The 19771-nt window shown below is 52.0% G+C and overlaps 6 protein-coding genes across 6 annotated transcripts; all 6 read left to right on the forward strand.

The window, feature by feature from the left end:
• Positions 1 to 159: 159 nt before the first annotated feature.
• Positions 160 to 3118, forward strand: sec23 (GTPase-activating protein SEC23). The gene is made up of 7 exons (XM_073720756.1): positions 160 to 423; positions 474 to 604; positions 663 to 957; positions 1009 to 1488; positions 1541 to 2638; positions 2692 to 2885; positions 2936 to 3118. The coding sequence occupies exons 1-7, from the start codon at positions 331 to 333 to the stop codon at positions 2958 to 2960; spliced, it is 2316 nt and encodes a 771-aa protein (XP_073577547.1). The 5' UTR covers positions 160 to 330; the 3' UTR covers positions 2961 to 3118.
• A 130-nt stretch (positions 3119 to 3248) lies between these two features.
• BJY04DRAFT_176514 (60S ribosomal protein uL11) lies at positions 3249 to 4541 on the forward strand. The gene is made up of 5 exons (XM_073709492.1): positions 3249 to 3319; positions 3379 to 3412; positions 3479 to 3599; positions 3666 to 3990; positions 4040 to 4541. Exons 1-5 carry the CDS (start codon positions 3316 to 3318, stop codon positions 4051 to 4053), a joined length of 498 nt encoding a protein of 165 aa, XP_073577548.1. The 5' UTR covers positions 3249 to 3315; the 3' UTR covers positions 4054 to 4541.
• Positions 4542 to 5657: 1116 nt separating this feature from the next.
• BJY04DRAFT_176518 (uncharacterized protein) lies at positions 5658 to 7115 on the forward strand. Its single transcript, XM_073709493.1, has one exon. The coding sequence runs from the start codon at positions 6304 to 6306 to the stop codon at positions 6661 to 6663; it is 360 nt and encodes a 119-aa protein (XP_073577549.1). The 5' UTR covers positions 5658 to 6303; the 3' UTR covers positions 6664 to 7115.
• Positions 7116 to 7784: 669 nt separating this feature from the next.
• BJY04DRAFT_6289 (UDP-N-acetylglucosaminyltransferase) lies at positions 7785 to 13510 on the forward strand. Its single transcript, XM_073720764.1, has 4 exons — positions 7785 to 9477; positions 9540 to 9851; positions 9904 to 12517; positions 12569 to 13510. Exons 1-4 carry the CDS (start codon positions 8084 to 8086, stop codon positions 13196 to 13198), a joined length of 4950 nt encoding a protein of 1649 aa, XP_073577550.1. The 5' UTR covers positions 7785 to 8083; the 3' UTR covers positions 13199 to 13510.
• Positions 13511 to 13854: 344 nt separating this feature from the next.
• Positions 13855 to 15337, forward strand: BJY04DRAFT_212761 (NCBP3 domain-containing protein; the record flags this gene model as incomplete). Its single annotated transcript, XM_073714680.1, has 2 exons — positions 13855 to 13914; positions 13970 to 15337. The coding sequence occupies 2 exons, from the start codon at positions 13855 to 13857 to the stop codon at positions 15335 to 15337; spliced, it is 1428 nt and encodes a 475-aa protein (XP_073577551.1).
• Positions 15338 to 16005: 668 nt separating this feature from the next.
• On the forward strand, positions 16006 to 18122 carry BJY04DRAFT_225597 (putative glycosyl hydrolase; the record flags this gene model as incomplete). Its single annotated transcript, XM_073718239.1, has 2 exons — positions 16006 to 16897; positions 16945 to 18122. The coding sequence occupies 2 exons, from the start codon at positions 16006 to 16008 to the stop codon at positions 18048 to 18050; spliced, it is 1998 nt and encodes a 665-aa protein (XP_073577552.1). The 3' UTR covers positions 18051 to 18122.
• Positions 18123 to 19771: the final 1649 nt, after the last annotated feature.

Below are 19771 nucleotides of genomic sequence, written 5' to 3' on the forward strand. Positions count from 1 at the left end.
GAAATTCATGAAGAAGAAAAGAGGAAAAAATTGGGTGGAGGGTGCGAGCTTATATATCACGCTAGCGTGCTTTGGTACGGTGGTCTGGAGCGACCCCTTGTGCTGCAACCTGGCCTCAAACAGCTCCGATTCACACAACATTGCTAGAACCCCCCCGCATTTGCCTCCGGACAATAACATTTGTCGTCGCTGTTGATTTCGATATAGGATTATGCTTGGAGCGCCTGTTTCGAGCCTATAAATTGCGAGTCCAGTGTTAATTGCAGTCGATTTCGCGCCCGTTTGTTTCGTTCCTCGTCACCGCCAGCTGTTCTCCGATAGCCGGGCACCATGGACTACGAAGCCTTGAAGGACCAATGGAGCGATGTCGAAGATCGTGACGGAATCCGGCTGAGTTGGAATACGTTTCCAAGCTCTCGCATGGTTGGTATAATACAAGTGGGCTACATGTCAACGTACTAAAGTATTAATAGGAAGCGTCCCGACTCGTCGTCCCCATTGGTGCTGTCTACACCCCCCTCAAGGAGAGGCCAGATGCTCCCCTTTTACAATATGAGCCAGTGACTTGCAAAGCTCCCTGTCGGGCTGTGCTGAACCCTTATGCGTATGGAGAATCCTAGATATATGGCCACAAATCAAGTCCGTGTACTTACATGTCCTAGCAACGTTGATGTCCGCGCTCGAATCTGGATATGCCCCTTCTGTCTGTCGCGAAACCCTCTCCCGCCACACTACAAAGATATTACAGAAAGCACAATACCCCCCGAGCTGCATCCCTCAAGCACGACTATCGAGTACCAACTAGCCCGTCCCGCCCCCGCTCCTCCGATCTTCGTATTCGTCGTCGATACTTGCCAGGAGGATGACAGTCTAAAGGCCGTGAAAGATTCATTGATTCTAAGCTTGTCCCTGCTCCCCCCAAATGCTCTGGTTGGTTTGGTCACATTTGGCACTATGGTAGGACACTCCTAGGATTTATATTCTCAGCGGGTCATTGACAACATACAGGCCCAAGTGCACGAGCTTGGATACGCCGAGTGCGCCAAATCATATGTCTTCCGTGGAAGCAAGGACTACAACGCCAAACAAGTTCAAGAGATGCTTGGGCTTAGCTCCGGAGTCCGCCCCAATGTGCCAAACATGCCGCAGCAGCCGGCTCGCCCGCCCCTCGGCGCTGCCGCACGATTCCTCCTCCCAGTCCAACAAGCCGAGTTCCAGATTACGAATATGCTCGAGCAGCTACAGCGCGACCCTTGGCCTGTAGCGAACGACAAGCGTCCTTTGAGGTGCACTGGTGTGGCTCTTAGCGTTGCCGTTGGTCTACTTGAGTCGTCTTTCCAGAATGCTGGCGCACATATCATGGTGTTCACCAGCGGTCCAGCTACTGAAGGCCCTGGCCATGTTGTTAGCCCTGAATTAAAGGAGCCCATTCGCTCCCACCACGATATCGATCGTGATAACATCAAATATTACAAGAAGGCACTCAAGGTAAAATTGCTCGTCTTGCTCAGATAAACCCTTGCCGCGCTAACTCAAATAGTTCTACGATGCCCTTGCCAAGCGCTCTGCGAACAACGGCCATGTGATTGACGTCTTTGCGGGCTGCCTTGATCAAGTTGGTCTTTTGGAAATGAAGAACCTCGCCAACTACACGGGTGGACATATGCTCCTCACTGACAGCTTCACCTCATCACAATTTAAGCAGTCCTTCGTCCGAGTCTTTGACAAGGATGCGGACGACAACCTTCTCATGGGCTTCAATGCGTCACTGGAGGTTCTCACCACGAAAGAGCTCAAGGTAACTGGCCTTATTGGCCATGCTGTTTCGCTCAACAAGAAGTCCAGCTCTGTGGGCGAGACGGAATGCGGTATCGGCAACACTTGTGCCTGGAAGATGTGCGGAATTGACCCCTCATCGAGCTACGGTATCTACTTTGAGATTGCAAACCAGGGTGGACCTGCCGCCGTGCAACAAGGACCTCAACGGGGCATGATGCAGTTCTTGACATACTACCAGCATTCTTCTGGGCATTTCCATCTCCGAGTCACCACAGTTGCACGCAACCTCAGTGGTCCGGCCGGCGACCCAACTCTTGCACAGTCCTTCGACCAGGAAGCTGCTGCTGTGCTCATGGCCCGTATTGGTGTCTTCAAAGCCGAGGTTGATGACGGCCCAGATGTCCTCAGATGGGTTGACCGGATGCTTATCCGGCTGTGCTCACGCTTCGCAGATTATCGAAAGGACGACCAAACGTCGTTCCGCCTCGAGAAGAACTTTACTCTCTATCCTCAATTTATGTTCCATCTCCGCCGAAGTCAATTCTTGCAGGTTTTCAACAACTCGCCTGATGAGACTGCCTTTTACCGCCATGTTCTCAACCACGAGGATGTCGGCGACTCCCTTGTCATGATCCAACCTACCTTGGATTCGTACTCTTTGGAACATGAAGGTAGCCAGCCAGTTCTGCTGGATTCTGCTTCCATCCAGCCTTCTCACATTCTTCTTCTCGACACCTTCTTCCACATCTTGATTTTCCATGGAGACACCATTGCCGAGTGGAGGAAAGCCGGTTACCAGGAGCAGGAAGGTTATGAGAACCTCAAGACTCTTCTCGAGCAACCAAAGGAAGATGCTAGGGTTCGTTGATCGACTTCAATAAACCTTTATAAACGTTACTGACAGATTTTTAGGAACTCATTGCCGAACGTTTCCCGCTACCTCGATTCATTGTTTGCGATGCTGGTGGTTCGCAGGCTCGTTTCCTGTTGTCGAAGCTCAACCCATCTACGACGCATACCACAGGAGGTTATGGCGGAGGTGTAACGTCCCAGACTATCTTCACCGATGATGTTTCACTGCAAACGTTCATGGACCATCTCATGAAGTAAGATCCCCGGAATTATCCCATAGACTACCCCTGCTAACTCCTCGAAGGCTCGCGGTCTCTGGAACGAATTAGGTGTGTTTAACCAAGGTAATGGCGATTATGCGGCAATAGGCGTTTGACGCCGAGTCCGGATCGTGTGTATCTTTAGCGGTGATTGTTCACTTTTTTACTCCCAATATAGCAACCAGTTCTTATTAGAATCAATTAAGGTGTTTTACGAATCAATGCGATATCGTTCTTAATCACGTGACTCTTCATTAGCCCTAGTCGGCTTTCCTGATTGGGCGGCTCGCTTACCGCTAGCTCGGCGGTGTGGCCGCATCAAAATGTTCAATTTCAGCGGCTTCACTTCCTTTTCTCTTCTTCTTCGTCCCGACCACAACAACTTTTCCTCCACCAAGGTAGATCGACAACCTTCGCACTCGCCATGCGTAAGTATCATCTACCTGGTTATGTCGAAACCGGCGACTAACATGTGCCCATTGGACAGCTCCCAAGTTCGATCCCAATGAGGTGAAGGTCATGTAAGTTTCCAATTTCGCACAGATTTCGCACAGCACTTTCAATATTCGAGTCTAACAGTATGACAGCCACCTCCGTGTGACTGGTGGTGAGGTTGGAGCCCAGTCTGCTCTTGCCCCTAAGATCGGTCCCCTCGGTCTGTCTCCCAAGAAGATCGGTGAAGATATTGCCAAGAACACTGGCGACTGGGTAAGGAGTTCTGCTCAATCAATAAGCTCTGGGTAGACGACTAATGCGATCTGTTCGGTATTATAGAAGGGTCTCCGTGTCACCGTCAAGCTTACCATTCAGAACCGTCAGGCTGCGGTCTCTGTCGTTCCCTCCGCTTCCTCGCTCGTCATCAAGGCCCTCAAGGAGCCTCCTCGTGACCGCAAGAAGGAGAAGAACATCAAGCACACCAAGTCGATCCCCTTCGATGAGATCGTTGAGATCGCCCGCCAGATGCGCAACCGCTCTCTGGCTAAGGAGCTCAAGGGTACCGTCCTTGAGATCCTCGGTACTGCTTTCTCTGTCGGCTGCAAGGTCGATGGCCGCAGCCCCAAGGATGTCAGCGATGACATCAAGGCTGGCGAGATTGACGGTATGTACAAATTGGCGTCTATCAGGCAACAAGCGCTAATTCATTACAGTCCCCTCCGAGTAAACGATCGGTCGCAGTTCTTCTGGCGTTATAAACATGTCTAGATACCAAGAATAGGATCATCGCTTTACCGGCATCAAAAAGGTTCACGACTCATGATTTATGATTCCCACTTGTGTTCAATTCGATTTTCTTACTCTTGTTCTCCCGGGCTCATCAGTAGTCTTTGTTCTTCGCGGGCTTCGTGTGACTCTCTGGCTGGCTATGGATCCCATCATAGCATGGTCACCCCCTACTCTAGACACCTTTGCAACACTCTGGCTCTTACCGTTCCTTCCCGCCTTCGGGCCTGGATTGAACTCCTACCTCGTGGTATAGGCTTATTTTGCGCAAAGGAGATCAAATGACCCTATACTCACCGCGGTATCCTGCGAGGAGCTTGCTTCTCCGTGGATGCAGTGGTCCATATCAAAGGTCTACATCTCTAGTAAACACCACAACGGTTTTCTTACACTCCAATCGTTGCTCGTAGGAATCACATTATCAAATCATATTTTCTCTTTTTCAATTTTTATTTTGATTCGCTATATCTTTCTCACCCTTGTCCTCCATCTCTCACCGCAGTGTGGCTTAGATCTTCGCAGTATGCATCTCCTGCGCATTAGTGCCGTTATAGTGACCAGGGTGGGCTGCAGGCGTAGCAAGGTATGGGTTAGCCTGGATCGAATCAAGTCAATGTGCTCCATTTGTCCCGGTAGGGATGCGCCAGGGCCTCGTGCGCTTTGCCGTGGTTAATATCGGGCGTTTGGCATGGGTGCCGTGGTGGTTTGTTTGAGCTGAAGCCTGAGGGCGGCTGAAGTGTCGTAAGCGATGGTATGTGGCCCTTGCACAGATTCGTAATTCGTATCAGGCGTAGACCAAGTGGTTCACATATGGAGCAGAGTATACGGGGTCGACCATATCGAATTCGCAGGTAGTTTGGAGCAAGTCAAGCTGGAAAACCGAGATGTGAAGATCCCGTCCCTCCCCCACAGTCTCCAGGACAGATGTGGTGATGATCACTGCTTGCGGGTTCCTGGTACGACGCGCCGAGATGCAAGTGTCCTTCCTTCCTCTGCCCCTCTTTTGCTGTTAGGGTCTTGGAGACGTGAGTCATTCATTTCTAAAGATGATGGCGGGATTTGATGGCTGAATTCTTAGGTACGGTGCTTCCTACTAGTGCTTGCGAGTAATGCAGCTGTGTACTGTGTAGTGTATGGGTTTGATATTGTACCTGTGCCACTGCCTACGGAGTATATCTAATTCTGACACCGTTCGTGTTTGGATTTGAGGCGGGAAGTTTAACGCTTGAAACAAGCAAAGTTGGTCGATCGTTATTGATGATAGACCGCTTGAGTCTGTGACGTTCGCGGGCGGGTCTTGCCAGTTTTCCGCGAGGTTGACATGTTTCTTAACATCGTCTAAGCGACCAAATGGATCTAAACAATTGACACTGATTTCATTGCTTCTGGTAGTCAATATAGGTACAGTACCAGCCAGGAAGCGTGGGAGCAGGGCAGGTACAGGCTCTGAATATTACTTGCTGTCGGCGCCGATTCGGCCGGACCTCTTTAATGCCTCAGGTCGAAACGAGTCAGTCTTCTGGTTTCTTTTGCATTTATGGCGGAAAGACATTTCATGGTCTGAACGTTTGTTCTCCAGCTTATGTTTTGGGACATGACGCGTGCTTTTTCTCAAAGAGGGGTACATGAACCTCGATGGAGTAGCAACTAGCAAGATATATACTTCGGGCATAACGGGATGTTGACTACTTGAGTGGCCCACCTCCCGCCAACAACACATGGAATATACGGAATTGTACATGGACATCTGCAGAATATGACTGCCTATGTCTCTGCAAGACCACTGACATTGCTGGATTTCCCTTGACTGTGTTGCACCGAAGCCTGACAGTGAACGCTGGACTGCGACTGGTGCTCGGAACAGTGCGAGATCGCCGTGATCAGTACGGGCGCCACTGAGGGTCCGGGGCCTTGGTCCATTGACGCTGCTCCTCAACTTTCAAGTGACTATCGGAGTAGTATCACTATCTAGTATCACCAGGCTGGCCGTTGAATCGTCGCCTCTTTTTCATGCCATCAGTCCCGACTCGATCAAGTAGGATGTCTCAGACTCTCAGGCCCTTGGATGCAATCATACTATTGTCAAAGAAAAGAACACAGGCCATGATAATGATATGCAAAACTTGGCTAGACAGGCCTAGTAGATCCTGGCGGCTCAGCCTCTCACAACGCAAAGGCTGACAGCAGCCAAATGCGGCCAGCTTGTTCGCTGGCTCCACTGCTGGTAGGTGAAGTCCCCTTATCCACCACCCAATTCCGTCCTCTTCCACCATCTTTGCCAGAGCGCGGCCACTCAGCTGTTGACTTCTCCAAGTTAGGTGCAATCATTGGACTCTGGCTGGTCACCATCGAGATTTGTCCCCCCACCACCAGCCACCACCTGTCTCCACTAGTCGCTGGTGGGTGCAGGCTAACGAGCCCTGCCGGCGTCCAGTCGCAAGTCGAAATAATGGCAGCTTGCTATCGTCTATTCGTCTTTTCTGGGAGGCTCCGCTCTGTCCAAACTTCAAAGTCTTCGACGGGAGGAGTCAATAATCCATCATTTATCTGAATCTTGGGGCTTTGTCTGTCTCGACTCTCGACTCATCTTGCTCAAGTGTTCATCTCTGGCCTGATCCGAGGGCTTCCCCGGTTCATCCGGACTCATGGCACACTCTTGGCTGGGAATATAACTTTATACCAGGTTTCGCCTCCCCCAGACTGCGCATCCTTTCCTTTTAAATTAATCTATCAAACTTTTAGAGTTGTAACCCCCCTTTCCTCTCCTCTCCGCCGACCGTTGGCACTTGGAAGCTGGGTCCATCTCCGCCCCAAAAGCAGCTCCTTGCGTCCGCCTTCACCTTGTTTCTGCTTAGCCAGCTGGACTAGATAGATACAAATAGCTGTTGATGTTTTTAAAATATACATGTTATTCATTCAGTGCTCAAGCAATTAGAAGGAAAAAGAAAAGAATGGAAAATTTATAGGGAAAAAGTTTAAAAAAAAATAATAATAATCAAAGACTAAAACAGACTCGACGATCAGAGCTACGACTGGTGCCATGTTCAGCGACTCCTCCACTCTTTTTTTCAATGCAGTCCACTTTCCTTCCTCCGATCTTCATCTCTTTTGTTTGATTTCGGTTGGCTCTGCTCTTAATTTCTTCCATATTATTCTTCCTATTATACGGACGACTCATCCTCATCCTTGCCCTGCTTTTTTTCTCGTTCCTCCTCTGGTGTTATCATCATTATTTCTTCTGACCCTGCACCGCCTGCAGTGGCCAAACTCATCAACCCATCAACATTCATCCAATATCCAGCATTGCTGCCAAGCGCCTCCTGTCTTGTCGCTGATTGTGTCTGGCGGGCACCTGCGTCACTCTCCCGACTAAGGCTGTGACTCCCTCGATCCCTTTCCACTCCCTTGCATCGCCGCTTCTCATCCCAGCAACTAGCCTCCTAGCGCTGCTCCGAGCGGATCGCCTGCGTGTTCTCTCCTCGTCCTTTGGAATCCGGCGCTTACCCACGAGCATACTTCTCGTCCCTCCGCTCCTCCATCATTCGCCTTCTTCCGACTACTCTCTCAACCGCATTGGTTTTGATCCGCCTGTCGCTCCTACTCTCTGCTACCATCGCCCGCGTTCATGTCGAGCCCTGAGACCACCCGTGGGGGGCGTCATTGAGTATCAAGCGAGTTGGCCCGCTCCAGGATGAGGTGTAAGAAGCGTTCCAAGAGGGATGCTCGCTGTCGATAAGTCCGGATTGAATGCCTCTCGACTCTATTGACCGCTCTCTTTCTTGGGTAGTTGCCTGAATTCCATCTGAGGTCACCTCCTCTTCCCCCACGCGTTGCCTCGCCGTTCATATTTAACACTCCTGTCATTCTTTTCACCGCCTGAAACATACTCTATCGCTATTCATATACACACCTATAATCGACACCTTTGCATGACATTTGCGCGGAGACAGGAACGGTGCTAGAGGACCACCATGCTACCCTCTGTGGCGCCGTACCCGCCAGGTCAACCACCCCACCACCTGAATCGTTACCATGAGGCCGAATCGCTCGCTGGGCCATATGGATTGGATGCGTCAATCGCCGCGGCACTTCCTGCTTACGAACTTCCTAACCACAACTCGCTCCAGTCCATACCTAGAACTCGACTCCAATATCCTCACCCTATCCAGCGCCCGGACATCCACGACCCCACACACTCGGCCGCACTCACCTTAAGTAGCGTGGGGGAACATGCACTGCGAAGGAAAACACCGAATGGTACTCTCGCCGCCGGATATGATGGAACACCGCTGGATATGACAATTCAACCGCCGGCGACGAAGCATATATTAGTCTCGCAGCTCGAGCCAGGTCAACTGGTCTCCCCCCAGACAAACTTCCCGTTCGATTCATGGCAGCAAGCACCCTCGGATCAATCGTCCGCGCAGCCCTTAAACTTTCCGCCGATGCACAAGACTGAATTAAGTCGAGGTAATCCGGGTGCGGAGGAGCTTGCACAGGGTTTCAATGGGATAAGCTGGATACGCTCGTTGAATTCTGCGCCTGGAATGGACTCGGTTCTCAACCAAACACTACCTATGCAGGCGTCTCAACAACGATTTTACTGGCATAACGGCGCCTACGTGCCGACTGTGCTCCCGGCTACGCTGCAACCATGCCTTGGCCCTACAGCTTCCGCGGGGACAGGACCATATGGGCCGTACTGGCCAGATGGAGCCTACATTCCATATCGCCCTGCCGCCTTCCGTGAGCCCCGAGTCAATCATCATGGCCCATTGACAAACCCTATCGGCAACTCGGGACCTCAATTCTTCGATGCAGCACAACAGCCTTTTAATATAGGTCCGGTGCCTTCAAATCACCTCGACATTGGAGATTGGAATTCGAACTCTCAGGGGTTATTTAACCACGAAGGCTCATTGAAACATAATTTCCCTCCACGCCACTCCGATCAAAAACCGTATGATACATTGAATAATCACCGAGCGTTGCCATTCCATACCCGCCAGAGCAACTCTATCTCTGGATTTCCATCACGTCCGTCGATACATGAACCCTCAACGTCGTGGTCTGGCAATTCGGGCAGCGGCGGTTTTCAAAGTACCGGGCCAACTCCTGGTACTAGGGCGGCTAATGCAGAGTTCAAAGAAAAAGTACTTTCCTGGGCTCATGGTGTATATGTGGATCTTCTCGCATCTATACACCGGGCGCGCAGGAATAGTGCGTCCAATGCTACCGGTGATGGCCAAAATCAGCGAATTAACAAACCTAGCATTTACCCTAAACCACCACGTCAGCCAGGTTTGGATTTCTCACACAACAGCCCTCCCGAAATCTCCCGGCACAACAGCTATCCCTCGAGCCAGTATGATCCCCTATCCTTGAGCTGTCAGTTCACGAAAATAATATAGGTCCTAACATACGCAGTAATCATCGTTACGACCGTCATTCCGCCTCTCAGTCTCAACATATCCCCGCTCACAACCACCTAGTCGAGAAGTTAAGACATACTGGCCGCTTGAATTCTCTATCTGGATCATCTTTTCCCGGAGGACTCTTGGACGAGAATACCACTGTCGTGAATGCAGCATCTTCGTTGGAGTTATTGTCACACCTTTGTATGGAGAGCGGTTGGGAATGGATTGACGGCATGCTACTTGGTGGGTGCCTGGCTTACGGTTTAGGTGATTACAACAAGGCGATGAGGTGGTACTCGAGAATCATTGCTCGTGATGCAACGTGAGTACACGAACAATCATATATTGGCTGTTGATTGACTGACTTGTTCTAGACATGTCGAAGCGATTTCTAACTTAGCGGCCACGCTACTGGCTTTGGAACGACGCGAAGAGGCATTACAACACTGGCTTCGCGCCGTCAAGCTGCGTCCCAACTATTTCGAAGCGGTCGAACACCTTATAGGCCTTCTCTGCAGCAATCAACGTGGAAAAGAAGCGGTCAATATTATTGACTTTGTGCAGACCTCCTTGCGTGTATCTAAAAACGGCGACTGTTTCAAAGCCGACGAGCATGCCAGTGAAACAGAAAGCGACGCTGATAGCCGAGTTTCTGGCGCGTCTGACTTGGGATCGTATGAGAACGCTGCTTTCGATTACGACGATGACCTTGGGCGGTCGGCTCTTGTTACTCGCCAGTCCGGGGATGGCGTTGCTGCTGGATTTGGATCTAGCGGTTATTCTATTCCTGGCTGTGATAATGGGCGAATTCTAGCGTTGGTTCACGCCAAAGGGAATATGCTCTATGCTTTGGGTGATTACGCGGCAGCGGCGGTCGCCTTCGAGGATGCCATTTTGATCGGTGCGGGACGACGACGACATGGAATCCAGAGTCTCATCAAACAGATCTTCGCTGCTTTTTCGCAAGGATCTCAGAACGGCTATATGGGATCAGATCGCTACGACCCCCAGGAAACTATTTTGCTCTACCCCGACAAGGCTTTGCAGACATCGAAGTTGGTCTTTGCACCATGTGGAACACCGCCGGGAATCAAGTTTGTTTCTGAAGGCATATCAAGAAAGGCAGCCTTATCCACCACGAGCAACTGCCTACTTTCTCTGGCGAAAATATACCAGGATGGCATGTCAAGCAGTCATAATAATGGCGCCCCTAGGTCCGCGCCTGGTGTCCGGGATATCCTTGCTTTGTACTATCTGTCACTATCCCTACAACCGAGTCCGTCTACTGCAAACAATGTTGGTATCCTCCTCGCGGGTATCCACAACAACGCACCCGGGAAAGGGCTTGCTCGCTCGAGCGGGGAAATGCACCATCCAGAAATTCCCGGTGTCATCCCCGGCACTGGAGTGTCTCTGGCTCTTGCCTATTACAACTATGGACTTCATCTCGACCCGCGGCATGCACATCTCTATACGAACCTCGGCAGTCTTCTGAAAGATATCGGTCAGTTGTCAGCAGCTATTCGCATGTATGAACAGGCTGTTCAGTGTGATGGTAACTTTGATATTGCTCTGGCGAATCTCGCAAACGCAGTCAAAGATGCAGGCCGGGTCAACGACGCGATTTCATACTATAAGCGTGCCGTCAAGGTCAATCCGGACTTTGCAGAGGCAGTGTGTGGGTTAGCCAATGCACTGAACTCGGTGTGCAACTGGATGGGTCGTGGTGGCATCGCCAACTCTCTCGGCTTCCGAGATCGTTGGCATGTGGACGACCAAGGCATGCTTCGTGACTCGACCGGCATCGATACGGGATCCGGATGGATCAAACGTGTGGTTGATATTGTTGATCGTCAGCTCAAGGAAGGCGAGACCTGGGGCCGCGGCATTCTTACATCCAACACGATCGAACAATTATGCGCACAGCTGATTCCTGGGCTGGATGGCCGTCGTCGATCTGCGGCTGGGACTCTGGCTGCTTTGCTGCAGTCCTGGGCTGGGCAGAAGTGGGAGGGTTCTCGCATTATCAAGCTTGTGGAACGTGTCATTAGGTCCATTACGTGGCAATGGTATCAGGATCGGTATATCTATGGTAGGGAATATCCCCAGTCCAAGTATCGTCGTCCCCAGCTGCCCCCTGGTCTGTCGGCACCCAATGCACCTACAGTGCTGCCTTTCCATACCTTCACCTGCCCGCTCTCAGCAAAGCAAATCCGTCAAATATCGCAACGGAATGGCCTTCGCATCTCTTGTTCGACGTTACGGTCCTCATGGCTCCCGGCTACAGTTTATCCGCCACCGGCACCGCCGAATCCGTACCTCAAAGTTGGCTATGTGTCGTCTGATTTCAATAACCATCCTCTCGCCCATCTGATGCAGTCAGTGTTCGGGTTGCACAACCCGACCAAAGTCAAGGCGTACTGCTATGCCACCACAGCAAGCGACAAGTCCATCCATCGGCAGCAAATAGAGAAAGAGGCGCCCGTATTTCACGACGCCAGCGGATGGCCAGTCGAACGGCTTGTCAGACAGATAGTCGAGGATGGGATCCACATCCTGATCAACCTGAACGGCTACACTCGTGGTGCACGTAACGAAGTTTTCGCTGCAAGACCCGCCCCAATTCATATGTCCTTTATGGGATTTGCTGGCACTTTAGGCGCAGAATGGTGCGACTACATTCTGGCTGATAGACTGTCAATCCCCCCAGACACACTGTCCCCGGGGAACCGCAACACACGGATCGAGGATCGATTCTTTGAAGAAGACCATGGCGAAGAAGTCGAGAATTGGGTGTACGGGGAGAAGATTGTTTTCACTCGTGACACGTTCTTCTGCTGTGACCATCGGCAAAGTGCACCTGATGCGAGAGATTCGTACATTGCTTGGGAACACGAACAAGCCCGACGCTGGCGGATGCGGAAGGAATTGTTTCCTAGTCTCAGCGACGACATGGTCATCTTAGGCAACTTCAATCAGCTTTACAAGGTTAGTATATTATCCCATTTGACTCAAGAACGAGCCTAACATTCCCGACAGATTGAGCCTACAACCTTCCGGACCTGGTTGCGGATACTCGCACGGATCCCGAATGCTGTCCTTTGGCTTCTCCGCTTCCCGGACCTTGGTGAACAAAACCTGAGGGAGACTGCTATAGCCTGGGCAGGCGAGGAGACGGCTTCTCGCATTATCTTCACGGATGTTGCCCCTAAGAACACTCACATTGCCCGGGCAAAGATCTTGGACCTGTTCCTTGATACACCGGAATGCAATGCTCATACCACGGCGACGGATGTCTTGTGGAGTGGGACTCCCCTCTTGACACTTCCGCGCTACAAATACAAGATGTGTTCTCGCATGGCGAGTAGCATTCTCAGCAGCGCTCTACCCAATACGGCGTCTGGACAGCAGGCCAGGGAAGAATTGATTGCCGTATCTGACGAAGACTACGAACAAAAAGCGGGTTATCTGTGCCAGGACCTATATTACGAGCCTGGAGGAGAAGGCCGTGGGCGAGGTAGATTGCTTGAGCTTCGCAGAATGTTGTTTGAGGAGCGATGGAGAAGCTCCCTATTTGACACGAACCGTTGGGTTCGCGATTTAGAAGACGCCTATGAGCGCGTCTGGAGTCAATGGGTGAACGGCGAAGAAGGTGATATATGGTTGTGATGCGCGGATTCTGAATATACCCCATGAGCGTTGATTTGGATTGGATTTCTTTTGTTTTCTTTTGGTGCTGTGTGTCTGTATAAGGCTTGGCCTGTTGAACTACGTCACATATATTCAACCCTCGCTGTAGGGATGTATTTGCATATTGGCGTTTTGATGCGTCTCAGGGAGCGGTCGGCGATAGGATTCCTTGGGCGCTGGATGACGATTACGATGAGATCTTGGTATATCTTGAACACGGATAGGATTAGGCGTTTGGGGTCGGACTAGATACTGTCTATCTTACCGCGGGCGATACCATGCACTATTGTATGTAATTTCTTCTCACTTCTAGAGAGTTTTACCTTGAGTTTGAGCAAGTCGATAGATTGTCTAGGCTAGTTATCGACTTGGAGAAGCGCAGAAAGATCGGCCTTTAGGCGGTCTGTGGCGGAAGTTTCAGCGGCCATCACCGCAGCTCTCTCAACTCCCTCATCTCTGACTCTTCTTTTCTCTCACCTCTCTTCTCTTTCTCCAATTTTATTGTTCCGTCTTTCCTTGCACCTTCGCTTACTTTTATACCCATCGCCAGAGCGCTGGTTGTCTTTATCCTCCTTCGCACCTACTATTCCCAAGTTCCACCATTCCCCTCACACCTCCTTTAGCGACGCGACATCATGGATATCGACATGGATCTGGACCTCGGGCCTCTTCCAGAGCCCGAGCCCATTGAGATGGTAAGCTGCACAGACAATCAACGCTCTCCAGAGCTGTCCTAACGGTTCATCACAGGAGCAAACGCTCCAGGCCACCACAGCCACCTCTGCAGACGGAATGATCACTGATCCCCAATCCGCCGAAACGCAATATGAGAAAGTCCACATCCGTGGAGTCGACGAACTGACGACTGAAAATATCAAAGATTTCGCGTTCTCGAACTTCCCGCTGGAGCAGCCCTCCCGCGTTGAATGGATCGACGACACATCTGCGAACATTGTTTACTCAACCCCCGAGATCGGACTACAAGCTCTAGCTGCTCTTACGCACGACGGTGAGCTAGAAGATGGTATTGATGCTTCTGCGCCTACGGTAGCCGGAGCCGAGATTCCCGCGCTCAGATTGCGCTCTGCCAAGGTCCTTGCGTCACACCCGGACTCAGTGTTACAGGTGCGGGCTGCGGTGAAATCGGATAAGAAGAAGCCTCGCGCGTACGAGGCGAGTCGGTTCTATATGATGCATCCAGAGCACGACCCACGGGAGCGATTGAGGCGCGAATTAGCTACGGAACGGCGGCGCAGTGGGGGTGGCGATGGAGATGGGGATTATCACAGGAGGAAGTTTGACAACCGCGAGCTGCGTCGTCGTCGGGAGAGAGACTATGAGGCGGGAGTTACCGCGAACATGTACGACGACACCGGTGCGACGAGCACAGACCGGTCAGACGGGGATAGGGACTGGGACCGGGGACGGCGGCGAAGGGGTAGTGGGCGCCGCGAGCGTGACATGGAGTTGTTCCCAGACGAGGGCGGGAAGTCAGGGCGCCTGCGCGATCGTAGCGCATCTCCTGGTCGTGACACTCTAATGCTGGAAGGTGGGTATATGGACGAGCGACAGGAAACCCGTCGGCGATTCCGTGAGCGCTCCCCAGCGCCAGCTCGGCGGAACGAGGGCCGTGAGCTCTTCGCTTCCAGCGATGGCGACGCGAACTCGCGCGAACTCTTCCCAAACAAGACCGCGAACACATATCTCAAGAAAGAGCTTTTCCCAACGAAAGTCAGCAATCACCGGCGCTCAGATGCCATCGATGTCGCCGACGAAACAGCAGACTTGTTCGCCAGACGTATGTCGATTCCCTTGGTAGATGGCGCGCAGGAAGCCAACCCTCGACGGAACCGCAATGTTGAGCTCTTTCCTGACTCCTCAAACCCAGACCGTGCCAAGAAAGGGGGTGTCAACATCCGGGGTGCTGCAGGACAAGACCAAGGCTTCTCGATTCGCGGCGCAGCAGAGAATGGGATATCGATCAAGGGGAGGGGCGGAGAAGCAGTGCGGGAGCTGTTCCCATCCAAGTTCAATAGCAATGCCGGGAAAGAGTTATTCTCGGACAAGATTGAGGGTCGTGGAGGGCCCCGTCGCAAGGCGGAGGACATGTTTACTTGAAAAGAGCATGCGTGGACAGCTCTATGCTTACATACAATTACCTGTCGACGGTTGATTCGTGTTCATGCCTTGCAGTTGAGGGTGATACAGAGCGGATGGCCATCGACTTAATTCTCATACCAAGATCTCGACTGCTCAATAGAAATCTAGTCACGATGAATATGACTCTCGGCTCTTGCTCCGCCATTGTAAGCTCTCAATCCTGCTAACCTGATGTACTCCGTAATAAACCATCACGACCTGGGTTTCACCCATCAGCTGTCCAGCTAACAGCCTACAGAACTCAGAGTCTGTTGGAGCAGCTTACCTCACCCACAGCCCTGTCGGTCGACTTTAGGCTGAATGCCATCTCCAAGACCCCAACTTCAACCCCTCTCCCCCCGCAGGAGCCTATTCATCCATCGAATAAAATGCCTCCAAAGCCGCTGCTGTACCCCAGATGGCCCTCATCATTGGATGAGATAGGGGTACTCTCCTGTTGTCCCCCGGTGGCGGAGTGACAGAGTGACGCAGCCAGCTTCTGCTTTGCTTTGTTGTTCACCTGGGACAGCGCAATGGTGAGTATTTCTTCTCCTACTCCCCGCAGACTACCTGACCTCGTGGAATCCTCTCAATTGACCCCGTCTCAGTAACAGAAAATCCCACCGGAAGCAAACAAAAAAGTCACAATGCTCTACGCCGACGGCGACAGACTCATCTTCCGCTTCGACGACCACACCCTCTGGATCGAGCCATGGGGGCAAAACGCCTTCCGCGTTCGAGCCACAAAGCTCGCCTCCATGCCGACAGAGGACTGGGCTCTCTCCTCTAACCCGCAAACCGCAAAACCAACCATCGACGTCCCAACCGACAAAACCAGAGAAGCAACCATCACAAACGGCAAGATCAAAGCGGTGGTCACCAAGCGCGGCAAAATCACACTCTACAATGCCGCTACGGGCAAGAAACTCCTAGAAGAGTACGCCCGGCACCGCCGAGACCCCACGGACCCGAAATGCAGTGCCCTTGAGATCGAGGCGCGTGAGCTGAGACCGATTCTCGGTGGGGACTTCCATCTCACGCTGCGGTTTGAGAGTCTCGATCACAAGGAGAAGATCTTCGGCATGGGGCAGTATCAGCAGCCGGCGCTGAATCTCAAGGGAAGTGACATTGAGCTCGCGCACCGCAACTCGCAGGCTAGTGTTCCTTTTGCGCTCTCGTCGCTCGGGTATGGTTTTCTGTGGAATAACCCGGGCATTGGACGCGCTGTGCTGGGTACTAACACGATGAGCTTTGAGGCGTACTCGACCAAGGCGCTGGATTACTGGGTTGTTGCGGGTGATACGCCCGCGGAGATTGAAGAGGCGTATGCGAGGGTGACGGGGTATGTGCCCATGATGCCGGAGTACGGGCTTGGTTTCTGGCAGTGTAAGCTGCGGTACTGGAATCAGGAGGAGTTGCTGGAGGTGGCGAGGGAGTACAAGAGAAGGAATGTGCCGCTGGATGTCATTGTCTGTGACTTCTTCCACTGGAAGCACCAAGGGGAGTGGAGCTTTGATCCGAAATACTGGCCTGATCCTGGTATGCCCTTTTCTCTCGAGAAACTCCCCAAGACTAATGGTATCTAGACGCCATGGTTCAAGAACTCAAAGAACTAGGAGTCGAACTAATGGTCTCCATCTGGCCCACCGTCGAAAACGCCTCGGAGAACTTCCCCGAAATGCTGGAACAAGGCCTCCTGATCCGCCACGACCGCGGTCTGCGCGTCGCCATGCAATGCGACGGCGACATCACGCACTTCGACGCAACCAACCCGGCCGCCCGAAAATACATCTGGGAAAAGGCCAAGCAGAACTACTACAACAAGGGCATCAAGATCTTCTGGCTCGACGAAGCAGAGCCCGAGTACAGTATCTACGACTTTGATATCTTCCGCTACCACGCCGGGTCTAACATGCAGATCGGAAATACATACCCGAGGGAGTACGCGAGGGCGTTCTACGAGGGCATGGCAGCCGAAGGGCAGGAGAACATCGTGAACCTGCTCCGCTGCGCGTGGGCCGGGAGCCAGAAATACGGCGCGCTGGTCTGGAGCGGCGACATTGCGAGTTCCTGGTCTTCGTTCCGGAACCAGCTCTCGGCCGGACTGAATATGGGTCTCGCTGGAATCCCCTGGTGGACAACAGATATCGGGGGCTTCCACGGCGGGAACCCCGATGACCCTGCGTTCCGGGAACTGTTTACTCGATGGTTCCAGTGGGGTACGTTTTGCCCTGTTATGAGACTGCATGGAGACAGGGAGCCGAAACCGGAAGGCCAGCCAACTGCGCCTGGAGCGGCGAATGAGATCTGGTCGTATGGCGAGGAGATCTATGAGATCTGTAAACGCTACATTTCGATCCGTGAGGGGCTGAGGGATTATACGAGGGATCTTATGAAGGAGGCGCACGAGAAGGGTACACCGGTTATCCGAACCCTCTTCTATGAATTCCCTCAGGATGAGAGGACTTGGGAGGTTGATACTCAGTATCTTTATGGAGCAAAGTATCTTGTTACGCCTGTCTTGGAGGCGGGACAGAGGAAGATCAAGGTTTACTTGCCCAAGGGCGCAAACTGGAGGGCTTGGACTGGGGGGCAGGACCAGAAGGATGGGGATGGGAAAGTGCATGAGGGTGGACAGGAGATCGAGGTTGAGTGTCCGATTGAGTCGATGCCTGTTTTTGAGAGAGTATAGATCATTCATCACAGAGTGATCATAGTCTGTTGTTGAGATCATAGATAGACAGTCGATTGCGCGCTTTACAGTTACAGAAGACGAAGTAGAGTCTGCATCTGCATGCAATCACCAGGTACTTCCAACTCACATAGACGTTACAACGTCAATACCACATCAACCTGATTTCTTGCTTCGCTCTTGCCTTGCGGGCGAGATATACAGAGCCGAGGGAGGAGCGACGGTCAGATACCTTACTAGGAAGGAACTGCTCTTTCCCGAACAGGCCACTGGCAGCTATTTGTCAGGCTAGGCTGTCTCTGTCAACTTGTTCTGATGGCCATCCCAATCCGGTCAATCCCAGATCTACGCCCATCCTCATCAAAGGGAATCGCCGTCAATCATCTTACCACCGTTGGACCTAGCCCTTGAAGCATCACATCCCTATTGGCGGTGTTTCAAATTGGTTGGTGGTTGATAATCCATTAGTACCGGGAGGCAGGATCACCATGGTGTGACAGCAGGGATTCTCCCTCCAGCGCCAGTGGCCCAGGCCATGGAATATTTTTACCACCTGCCTCGCTTCTTGAAACGCAGGATTGCATGTGCATCGGTACCCTGTCCTGTCCTGTGTTGTTTTGTTTTATCCGATCCTACTTGTCTGCCCCATCTAACGGTCAGACCGCTGTATCGTTATCGGTGCTTTTGATTGAAGAGACGGTAACCTACAGATGGCCACAAGGGAGGCGATCTCCAGGGAGACTGAGAGCCGGAACCGGGATCGGGGGTGGAGTTTACGTTTGTGAGTGTGAGAGCGAGGACAGACAGGGGTGTGGTTGGTGGTTGATGAGGTAGATAGAGATGTGCGGAGGAAGGGGAGGAGGGACCGGGGTCGCAGGGATTCTCCCTCTTGAATGGTGTTGAGAGGATGCTCTGTGGATTGACATTTAAAAATGTCTGCTGTCTGCTATTGAAGCTATATGCGTAAGTTAGTATACTGCTGCTCTGCTCGCTGCCAATAACTACTTACATAGTGCAGTGCTCATGTCGCCATGCGTATGACAATATAGTGTACATCGGTACCGCTACACCTGAACCATCACCAAGAACACACTATGCCCCTACCAAATCCCGACTCGACTCGAGACTCCCTACGGAATACAAGGATTCCAGCCCGTTAGCGTCAGACAAAAGCAACCACAGCTGCAGGACTCTTACCCGACCTGTTGGCACCAAACGACTCCAAAGCTAGCGATCCGCGGCGGGGGAGATCTGCTGTCAGATTTTAGGCCCTTGGGGGGATTAGCGTTTGTTCTTTTCTTTGCCTGATACCACGGTTCACGTTTTACTGGGTCTTGGGGTTCGTAAGGAGTGCGGGATATAGTTGGTAAGTTATACAATAGAGCTAACTTTGTCGAGAAAAGGTGAACGTTAAGCTGTCAAGTAGCATGAACAGATTATCAGCTACGGTAGACAAATGGTACCAAAACGAGAAGCAAAAGATGGCCGTCGAAGCCACCTACAGACATGGCCGGGGTAGCCTGGATGTCTCATTCTCAGACGGTCACAGCGCGAGAATCTGGACTGGTTAGTTCGATTACGCCCCCATTGATAGCCTTCCAAGACACGGTGCGGTACATGAGTACCTAATACCTATCTGAGGGGCGGGGGGTAGGATTGACAAGGATGATCATGATGTATGTATCGTTGTACTACCTTCCACAACCACGGAGCGCTATATC

The sequence above is a fragment of the Aspergillus karnatakaensis genome (genome assembly GCF_047715665.1).
Source record: "Aspergillus karnatakaensis strain CBS 102800 unplaced genomic scaffold BJY04scaffold_1, whole genome shotgun sequence".
NCBI lineage: Eukaryota > Fungi > Ascomycota > Eurotiomycetes > Eurotiales > Aspergillaceae > Aspergillus > Aspergillus karnatakaensis.